At 37.9% G+C, this 11758-nt stretch overlaps 1 protein-coding gene across 1 annotated transcript; it reads right to left on the reverse strand.

The window, feature by feature from the left end:
* Positions 1 to 779: 779 nt before the first annotated feature.
* LOC149082657 (uncharacterized) lies at positions 780 to 2843 on the reverse strand. Its single transcript, XM_089236892.1, has 2 exons — positions 2720 to 2843; positions 780 to 1644 (listed from the first exon to the last, which is right to left on the reverse strand). The coding sequence occupies exons 1-2, from the start codon at positions 2781 to 2783 to the stop codon at positions 1055 to 1057; spliced, it is 654 nt and encodes a 217-aa protein (XP_089093018.1). The 5' UTR covers positions 2784 to 2843; the 3' UTR covers positions 780 to 1054.
* Positions 2844 to 11758: the final 8915 nt, after the last annotated feature.

The following is an 11758-nucleotide window of genomic DNA, read 5'->3' on the forward strand; positions in this document are numbered from 1 at the left end:
TCTGTATATAGATTTGTAACGTTTACGGAAATCATGAATAAACATTGTTATCATAACTTATTACGATAATTATAGCTGTGTAAATACCTATTAATCTTACATATTCGCCATCTTATATGTTTGTCACATTTTCAACATTCCCCCCCCCCTCATGATTTTAACTGCAATTAGGGATTTTGCTGACTTGATGGCAATTGGCGACTTCCCGTATTTTGTGGTATTTAAGATTCCAGTTCCCCTCAATTTCACAAAAATATGGTCATCGAGTTATTTTAATGTTTTTTCATCCAATACATTTTTGTTTACTGTGATTTGTAGTAGGCCTTTATTCCCCCCCCCCCCCCCCATTCGCTCATTTTTGCAGTACTTGGCCAATTCTTCGTCAACTGAATTCTTTTGGCTACAATTAATGATATCCCGTATTCAGGATCGAAATTTCCCGATTTTTCATTGATCAGGTGCAGTGAACCTAAGTATTGAAGGTATAATTTTTATTTGAACCCATATGATATTAGTAATATCAACTACAACAATTGAAACATTTTCCTCATTAAGTTAGAATCCAATTATCAAGTCTGTCTGTGGACCACCTATGCCATCGTCGCGGACCATACGTTGAGAAACGCTACTCTACAACGATATGGTCAACGATATTCTTGTTCCACAGAATATCGTTATATCGAGGTTTCACTGTGATTAACAAAATCAACCGGGAGAAAAAATTCTTATAAAAAATCATTAAGAACACAAAAAACAAAAAAAATCATAGTCTACCAGTATTCAGTGTTCTGGAAACATTTATTCAATGATCGTGTCATTTTAAGGAAAAAATAACAATTACAAATTTTGAATACATTATAATTCGTAATAATATTAATGAATTTGGTGTTGGTCAAAAATTTAAATTTAGTTGTTTGCTGGAACTATTGTTATCGTCATTATTCCAGGATCCTTCTTCATAGGGTTCTTCGGAACCTAGACGAAGCGTGTTGCTTATTTGGATTTTTTTTTTTTTTGTGGATCCTCTGGATGGCGTTGGAGTTAATGGTGATGCTTATACCGATGTTCCAGTAGGCAATGCGACAGTAGTGACTTTTGCAGAATGCATTTTTGGCGGATGAGAATGCATTTTTGCCGAATGCATTTTTGGCGGATGAGAATGCATTTTCGCCGAATGCATTTTTGGCGGATGAGAATGCATTTTTGGTGGATGAGAATGCATTTTTGGTGGATGAGAATGCATTTTTGGTGGATGAGAATGCATTTTTGGTGGATGAGAATGCATTTTTGGTGGATGAGAATGCATTTTTGGTGGATGAGAATGCATTTTTGGTGGATGAGAATGCATTTTTGGTTTATGAGAATGCATTTTTGCCGGATGAGAATGCATTTTTGGTGGATGAGAATGCATTTTTGCCGGATGAGAATGCATTTTTGGTGGATGAGAATGCATTTTTGCCGGATGAGAATGCATTTTTGGCGGATGAGAATGCATTTTTGCAGTTGCCGCTTTTCCAGTGGTCACTTTTACAGTAGCCGCTTCACCTCCGGCACCCCCAACTGTAGTCCCCTTGCTTGACGATTTGCCTGAAGGCGTGTACCCCGTTGGCTTCATTGTTGTGGTTGCCGCATCACCAAACGGTTCTGTAATCGCAGAAAAGTCATAATCATAAGAATGTTCAAAACCAAATGCGTGTTATTTTATAATATAAGTGGGATTTATAGACATGGAGGGGGGGAGGATATTTCTATACTTATCAAAGATGATTTATTTATAAACTGAGTAAATTTAAGGAATATTCAATTTATTGAATTAGTTTTGAGAAAAATTAAATTTTTGATATAAATATAATGCTAAAGACGGGAGGGGACAAAAATTAATGAAGCATTTTACAAACACAATAAGTAGAAAATAATAGAACATTACAGTGCTTTCTTTTTCTACGTACTTCAGTGCGGTCCGCATTAAAATACTCGTTACGATTGAGAATTTTATTTGAAAATCATAAAATATATTGTATAGTTTAAAATTTTACACCTAGGTCGCGTTATACCGATTGTATTTGATTAATATTAAATCTACCTGAAGACATGTCAATCACGTTTCTTTATTTATTCTCTGCAATACTTAATTTTTTGTTATAGGCATATGAAGATTTTTAGGCAGGTTGCACACTGGAGCGATACTGCAAGAGTGGTGCAGGCTGCAAATCGACACGAATCGGCTAAAAAATATTTAATTTAAAGTTTTAACCAATCCATGTCGAGTTGCATGTTCCACCGTTTGCAATAATGCTCCAGCATGCACACCGCCTTATAACTGGATGATGCGAAGATGAATTCAGGAAAAAAAAATTCAAATGCCTCTACGGGGAATCGAACCCACATCCTTACACACACATGCAGGAAGGACGCGATGGACCATCACGCCGTAGAAGCAACGAACTCTTTCCTTATGTGTACTGAACGGAGCCGTACGTGGACAGTCAGATATGACTCGGCCAACAGCTCACATATTGGCATTTACCACCAGATGGCGACTTATCTGATGATGATGTCATCTTCAGATGTTGCAGCCAACATTTCTCGTCATTTATCAACTCAAGCAGATCAATTTATGGAACTGATAAAAAACAATGCCTGAATGGAAAAAAGATTTCGAAAATAAATTCATAAAAATTTAATGCATTAAAGACAATGGCGCTAGTTAAAATCTTACTAGACGAGTCGAAAATGATGAGCACGGCTACTGCGACAATGAAGACTTGAACTAGTGCGGCCATCTTTCATACGGTTGTTTGCAAACTGGAATCGGAACAAAAAGAAGCAAAATTCGCAAAGATTCGGAGCCACCCAATGATCATCCTTTTATACATTTCAGTAAGGTATTGCGCCAGTCGCACCTGTCGCCGAGATGTGTAATTTTCCTTAGGGAAAGATAATTATGAAACAAACAAATCATTCTTAATGATGACGATTGCATTGAAATTTGTACCTCATTGAAGAATGGCCATTGTTCTTCACCGAGGAATGCGAAGTGTTATTACATGCCATCCTTCTAGATGTCATTCTGTGTGCATGTACACTGGAGTGTAAAGGGATTAGGGACCGGCAAATAGCAGCATCGACGGCATAGTGACCCCCTTCCCCCACCGCCTCGAGAGGTTTAGGGAAATTTCGCATCCGACATTTCACCCCTGCTGCATTTCGTCCCCGATGATTTCATCCCTGACATTTCACTTGTCTTGACCGTGTGAGTGGAGTGAGTCAGTGATTATGGAGACCGCACGAGGGAATGAATGAGTGACAGTAAGACCAGCCAAGTTAGTGACCGTATAAATTGGTGCTTTCCATATGAGTGACCAATTGATGTGTTGAATTACCGTATGAGTGACAAATTGAAGGGATGAATGACCGTATGAGTGAAGGAGAGAGTGGGTGGGGTCCCATGGATTCGAATCCGGGCATAAAACATTCGAAGCAAGTTCTTTACCTACCGAGCCTAGGGCGACCACCGATGGATGAAGCCTTTATTTCCCACCCAACTCCACTGGTTAGAAATTGCCGTATCGCGATATATGACCGGAGCGGCGTACGCGCAAATCAGAAAAAGACCCTTTCGCAGTACCCGATATTATATTTTTTCTCATACATTTCATGTCTTTCACGTTTATTTTTTCTACATTACCTGAGAGCTCACCACTAATTTCTTTCTCTGAAATCATCAACGGATTTCCTTTCGCACTGTTAGAAATGATTTTCTTATTCAAATTCTTCTTTGGTGCGTGGTTATGGTGTAAATCCGACTCAAAATTGCCGTCGAATTTTTCTTCCAAATACATCTTTGCATTCAGTTGCGTTTAACGCATCCCTACCTGCAGCCGCCTTGAGTTTCATATTGTTTATGAAATTTGTAATTTCCGTGCACTACTAATTTACGTCCTTTTTCACTGTACATAAATTTGATTTTTCAAACAAAGGTAAATCGTAACACACAGGACACTTAATACTGACTACGCGGAAAGCTATGACTAGCACATACCACTTCCAACACCAACTACTACAGTTAAGATAATGAGATAAGATTAAGTTCAAGGAATCTTGTCTATCTTCTTCCCGTGCAACTAACCATTCTGATAAGAAGGAAGTCCAGTTCAATTGAACCCCGGATTCCGTTGCAGATTTTGCAAGCAATGCAAAATCTCATCGTCTCTCATCCGCTAGGAGGTGTTCTTTCACTCCCCCCCCCCCCATTGACAAACATTTCCATACCAGTACTTAATATTGTAATCAGTCCGTAGTATTCGCTGTGTTCCATATACGTGTAGAGCTGTTTTTAAATATGGCTTTCCAACAGTACAGTGGTTCCCAACCTATTTTTTCTTCCCGCACCCCCATACGTTCTTTGTCTGTTAGAAAATTCAGGTTTTTTTCCGTAATTTATTACATTAATTACCCAATAATTAATTTCTATTAATTTTTTACTTGTTGTTTAATGTCTTTTTGGCTATGGCTAATGTACGATTTTGGCTTCATTTTTTTTCAAAAACGAAATTAAAGAAACTTACTATGTTTTAACATTTTTTTGAGTTTTGGGGAAGAAGATTCGCATTGAATAGTTCTTCCAACTGCAACAACTATAAATTAATGTTTCTTTGACACTTGACTGAATTTTTTGACGTTTTACCTGAGTCATGTGCGTTCACAACAGTATCAAATCTAAGCACAACATGCTAATAACACGATGTACCAAGATAAACAAATTACAAAATAGTTCAAGTAAATAATACTATTTTTTTTCTCAACCGAAATGGAAAACAAATACTACCATATGACATGAACGTCGCTCTCCACTTGTTAATACAAGATATACAGAAGACTGGATGTTGTGAAGATATTTATTATTTGAGATGTTAATTTTTTTTAAGGAAGGAAAAAACTCATCTCTGCCTCTACCGGGAGTCGAACCCGAGTGCTCTGACCACTAAGCTACAGAGGAGATAGAGATGTTCCTTCGCTAGAGCGTATATGTGCCGAACGGAACCGTGCAAGTGGAGAGCGACATTCATGTCATATATATAGCCATCTGGTGGCTCGTCGTCCACGAGTTATTAGCTGATCGGTTCACCGTCCATTGCACGGTTCCGTTCGGCACATATACGCTGTAGCGAAGGAAAACCTCTATCTCCTCTGCAGCTTAGTGGTCAGAGCACTCGTCCGGCAATCGAGGGACCTGGGTTCGACTCCCGGCAGAGATGAGTTTTTTCCTTCCTTAAAAAAAATTAACATCTCAAATAATAAATATCTTCACAACATTCAGTCTTCTGTATATCTTGTAAATACTACCATCGCTAATTGAAAAAGAAACTTTTACAACGCAGAATTCGTATAACACATTTCTGCCAGCAGAAGTCAGAAGATGAGGCGTCAAAATATTGGTGTGATTCATATTTTATTAGGGATTGAAAAATTCAATTTTTAACATCATTTAAATTTTCCTGAGTAATTAGTCAACATGTTCTAATTTTTTTCCATCTCACCCCCTCCCGAAAAATGCTCTCCCGCACCCGATTGGGAACCACTGCTATAGTGAAAGCAAATGTATGACGGAAAAAAAAAAACCCGCTTTCCTTCAGTTCTTGATCAGTTCCTTTCTTTTGACTAGATTCGAATTTCTTTCATCGAGAGACTTTCTTAAGAAATCTATGAAACGTATTGTGTACATTAAAGAAAATATCGTAATTTGTGATAAACATGAGACTGGAATTAGACAATGGTTGAACAACAGAAATGCAGAATTTTATCTTTAAACGAAGGGAAATAAAGATGTCCGATTTTTTTTAGAATAGAAGAGAAAAAATGGAAATTGAACCTTTTGTAACCAATTTAGGGAAGATATAAGTTTCTCCCATTTCACCAACGTTTACCATACGTCCCGTTTGCAAGAGCAGTGATCACACATCCAGTTTGGTGGTCATAGTACTTGAAAATGGAGTTTTTGTATATAGTTATCATTTGGTTATTATTATCAGAAACCCCGAATCCCAATGTAACCACATTAAGCGGCTTGGACTGTATTTGCATTTAATGTTTGTTTTTTGTTTGGCGGGCAGTTTTAATGAAGAAAAATTTAACAAAGCATTTTCTGCTTAATATTTATTATACATGCTTTTTATTTTCAGAACAATTGTTTGCTTGGTTTGCTGATGTTGACAATATTTGTGGTGCTCGAGCTACTGTTGATATGAGCGAAGAGAAGCGTTTTAAATTTCGTTGCTCAAATTAAGATCAGCGTGAGTTTTCTAAGATTAATAAAATTCTGCTTTATTTTGGGGTACCACGGGCTTTGTTTCCAGCATGGCCTGGGTCTTCTTCGACCACCTGCTTATAGGTCTTCATTTGAAACGGTTCAGTGGAACTTCCCCCCGACATTTCACCCCAAGCACGTTTCGTCCTCAATACATTTCGCTACCACAAATTTCGCCCCTGGCATTCGTCTGCCCTGACTGTATGAATGACAAGTGAGCAAATGACCATGATAGTGATCAAGTGAATAATAAATGATCACGGGCCGCATAAGTTACCAAGTGAGTTGACGTATGAGTGACCAAGTGCGTGACGGTGACTCACACGGTCACAAACTTGATTATTCATATTGTAATTTACTCAGCCATACAGTCACTCATAATCAATTACTCATACAATCACTCCCATGGTCACTCTTGCAGTCATCCACAGCACTTACACATGCAATCACTCACTCCTACGATCACTCACTTGGTCACTCATATGGTCACTCACTCATTTGATCCCTCATATGGTCACTCACTCATACAGTCTATCGCTCACTCCCGTGGTCACTTATGCAGTCACTCACCCACTTATATGGTTACTCATATGGTCACTCATATTGTTGGTAACTCACTCGTTCACTCATACAATCGGGGCAGGTGAAATGTCCGAGCGAAATTTAAAAAATGGAAATCCATATTTAATGAATATGCATTTTTTGCAGTATAATTAATTAAATATGAATATTCATTAATTCTGAATTTTTTTTTCAACAATTGTTTGCTTGTCTTTCAATGTTGAGCAGATATTTCCTCAAAATTGACTGCGGTCCACAGCAACAAGCTCTGAGGACCATATGTGGGTCACAGGTCACGAGTTGAAGATACTCTTATTTACTTTAAGACACTTACTTTAATATAAGCTTATATTTTCACTTGAAATTCAGCACTTTATTGATGCCATTTATTTTCCGCAATTAGTCCGCAAAGAAAAATGTTAAGATTTTTTTTTTTCTTATTCTGCAGATAGGCCCCGATTTAACGAATTCCTCGATTTAATCGATTGTTTTGGATGTCCCCACGCACACATTTGTACTTATCTCAACCCCTATATTCCGATTTTCTTTGATTCAATGAATGAAAATTTTGGTTTCATCTGGTTTTAACTGCATATCCATTGTGTGTGTGTTCTCCATTCCATCATTCATTATCATGATGATGAACACATTTCTCATGTGGAAAGAGCGGAACTTCTAGAAAGACATTTCGAAAAGTATTTTCTTAGAAAACCGCAGACAGACAACAACAAATGACGCCGTTCATGTTGCAATGATCGGCATTTAATTTAAACAATAGAACAGGTGTCAAAATCACGAAAACGTTGAAAATAATAGGGATTGCGTGTATATATACATCATTTCCATTATTTCAACTTTTAAAAGTAATTTGAAAATTTTAATTAATAAGTTTAATTAATTATCTGAAAATATGTAAATATAAAATATTACATTATGCATATACAGTGATACCTCAGCTAACAAAGATGATTCGTTCCGGAATCACGTTCGCTAACCGAAATCTTCGTGAGCCGAAACGTGATTTCTCATAGGTCGATATTGAAAATCGTTTCATTTGTTCCCCGTTCTGCCCAAAAAGTTTTTTAAAACACCGAGGAACTCTATAAAAAGACAAAAACGACTGAAGGCTAAATAAACAGCTTCAAAATTGGATAAATCAGAATTTACAAGACGATGAAATTCCTCGAGAATTCCTCGATGAAATTCGAGAATAACCTTTTTCTTTACCCGTACGCTCACACACACACACAAACCAGGTGTCCCCATCAGTTTGCGATTTGGTCAGCTCATTTCTGTGTCTGATACTTCCAGATAAAAAAAAGATAAGCTCCTAGAATGTCCAGACTGTTCAGTTTGATGCTCAGAGTCCTGCACTGAAGGAAAGCGCGCTCTGAAAACATTGACTGCGTATACTCCAGAATACTGCGTATTTCCGGTGATACGCAGTCCTTTTACGCTTTGCTATACTAACCTCTCATGCACTACGAGGCGATACGCAAGCCTCCTACTCATTTCTAGGACAACGCAAACCTCTCACGCATTCATAGGGGTACGCAAAGCTTTCCGCGCATTCCGAAGATTACTTACACACGCATTTCTAGTACACCACAGGCTGTGTTGTAATCATACTGTGAAATAAAAATGTTTTTTCTACCTATTATTGGCCTTTTTTTCCAACTCGACGTCACACTCTTCATAAGTATTTTTGCGATTTTCACCGACTAAATGTGGTTTGCGATACCATCTTATACGACAATTTTTGTTCCTCTTGATGCCTAATACCACAGCCCTTTTGAGTTTGTCGCTATTTCGAGGTGGATATTCGTCGTTGATTTCCAGATGGATCGAGCAAAACTCGTGATCATACAACAGACCTAATTGTTTCACTAATTTCTGAAAACCAAACAGTTTGCTAATAAGAAATATTTAATTTTTTATGTAATTTTAAGTGTCGGGGGTTGCCAAATCAATAGTGTTGTTGATTTGCAGCCAAAAGAACAGAGCCCTTGAATAAGAACAAAATTGATATAATTAAGAACCGATGATTTAATTCATCGTTGAAAATCAATGCTGGGACTAAATGAGAGATGCATACACAGGGCTTCTCATAAATTCATAAATAGTCTAAAAATTAAAAAAAATTGAAGGAATCGGTACATTTAAATGCGGTTTGTGAAAACGTTATCCTCAAGAAGTAGATTTTTTTTCTTTTTTTTGCAGGAAAAAAAATTGTCTCGAATCTTTGTCGGCGGAGGATAACGGCACGAGATAGTCAATCACTCGAACTATGCCAATAAGAGTCCTTTAAAGTGGAGGATTTACAATTAACTGTCTAATTCTAAATTTTCCGGTTACATAAGGACTTCATTGTGATGTTGACATTTGTGGATAAAGTACTACTAGTGAAATTGTTTTACCTCAGCCACGAATCGGCGACCGAAGCTTTGTGAAAGTTTCGGCACAGAAGAGATTGAAGGAAGGTTCTGCGAAGGAATTCAGTGATCTGCTTTCGTGCGACGAAAATTTGAACTAATTTTTCTGGTACAAAAATATTCTCTTTCATGAGAATGACATTCCTTCAACTTTTATGAAGTTTTAAACTATTTACGAATTTGAGGGACCCTCGGTGCTTCTGCACCGATAGGCAAATTTCACCCTGCTTCTACATTCTTGAGAAGAAATAGTTCTCAAGTCCGGCGTAGCATTATTTAAGATGATATTCTATGAAAAAATATTCATCTTACTCGTTATCCTTTAATGTTACAATAATAATTGTGCCCTGGTCTTCAAAAAAAAAATTTCGAATAATACCTTATTCCAACATTTATCTACTCTAAATGGACTAGAGTTGCTCTTCGAATTTTTTTCCCCGATTGTTTTCTTTTTAGATTCATTGTTTATTTTCTATTTGCTCTTCTTGTAACTTTAATTAAGTCTACTTCAAATACGATTTATGTTTTTTAATTAGTTCTGCCGAAAACAGCATACGTTTCGTTTTATCTTTTCCTTGTTTCTTGACTTCTTCAATTCTATCTTCTCAAGTTTCTTTTTATTGCTCTCCTAATCCCTACATAATCTAACTCGTTCACTGATTTCGCTGCCGTGGATTTATTGTTTCCATTATGGGACTATTTAATTATCTGAAGAAAGTCTTATCTGAAAGGCTCATTTTGGTGTATAAGTTGCGTCCAATATACGGAGTGGCTATAATTCTAACTTAGGCCATAGTGTACTTTTATAATTTAAGGTTGCCAGGTTATGTGTTCATACGGGTATATTCCGTGTTTTGAAACAAACACAAAACTAATATTGTTCAAACAACGTGATTCATATAGAACTGGGCCCCACAAAACCAAGCACATTATAAAAGATAACATACATATTGTTATTTAGCTAAACAATTTACAAATTTAATTTTTAGAATTTATATTAAGGGCTGTCCGTGATGAGTGGGGAAGGATATTATAAATACAACCGACTTTTCTGCATCAAAACGTATCACAAGTAAAAGCATATTAAAGCAAAAACATACAGAATTTATGGACACGATGAACCAAAGATTTAAGAATGAAGTTTCAAGATAAAAATTTAATTTAATTCGTATCATTCATGATTGAATATTTTTAGGAGCCGCCACGGATAAACATATAATAATTTTCCAATTGAGCCTCGGGCGACCACCGATACATAGTGCCTTCATTTCCCACCCAACTCCACAAGTTAGAAATTGCCGCAAGGCGATGACCTTAGTTGGAGTGCGGTAAAGTAATAGTCCTTCGAGATAGAGATGATGTGACTTCGGGGTTGCTGTTCCCCCGCGAAAGTGGCTTCTTAACATGGACGCGGATTGTCAAGACAGGCAGGAGTGACATTGCCCCCACGATGCGACTTCACAAATTAAATATCCTTGGCAACACATTTCTTGACAATTATGACTTTCAGCTTACTAGTTAAGGGAAACTCACATAAGGAAATGGTCCTCGGTTCCCGAAGGAACGTTACCTTTTAGGATTACACCTTTTTCGGAACCGATTCGACTGCCCAGGTCAAGCCGAAGCACTCCGCGTTTTCTGGAGGAAAAGGAAAAAGAAAACAATGGACCGAGAAGTCGATTGATTAGAAAGAGCGCATAGAACCTGGAAGGTAAGGGGTCACTCAGAAGGTGACCCGTCGGCCGCAGTCAGGGACGGGATTAAGTGTCTAGCGGCCCGGTGCAAAAAAACGTTTGCGGTCCGTTAAAAGGGGTTTTCCTGATCCTACTCTTTCCATGAACACCTTGGTATACGCTAGGTTTACATAGGCATCATTAAAATATACGTCAAACCACTATTTCATGGTCATAAAAAAAACATTCAATAAACTTGGACGATAGCACCCGCTGCTCAGCTAAAAAATTCCAGGTGTGCCCCAAGTCTGTCGGGGCTAGAGAGCCGATTATCTCCATTGTGCCTCCCTCGTATATTTTTCAATAATTTTAAAAGAAGAATTTGCCTCCCCCCCCCCTCTCCGGTTGAGTCCAGTGCACTAAATCCACCTTCATTATTCTCCTGGCTAGGGGGCTAGGGAGGGAGGTGTTCTGTGATAACCCTGGGCCAGGGATGTCGATGCCTGAATTTCAGAAATCTTGGCATGGCTCCCCACATCTTTCAGTAGATCCCCTAGACTAGGATCTTTGGTGGACCCCCACCGTAGTGAATTAAGAGTGTGAAAAAACAAAAAGTGATAAAAAAAAAAATCGTCCTGGCTAGAGCCCTGTTAGCCCCACCCCTGTGGGGAAGGGCCGTGGGTCTAAAACAGAATTTTAAGATATTTGCTTTGTTAACGTTAAGTCTGTAAGCAAAGTATTTTTATCCTGTTTTGCAGCCCCTTGTACCGTTGTAGGCCTGTTGC

The sequence above is a fragment of the Pholcus phalangioides genome, unplaced genomic scaffold (assembly GCF_987345545.1).
Source record: "Pholcus phalangioides strain wild (caught in Gottingen) unplaced genomic scaffold, Ppha-v1.0 ptg000009l_1, whole genome shotgun sequence".
Classification (NCBI taxonomy): domain Eukaryota; kingdom Metazoa; phylum Arthropoda; class Arachnida; order Araneae; family Pholcidae; genus Pholcus; species Pholcus phalangioides.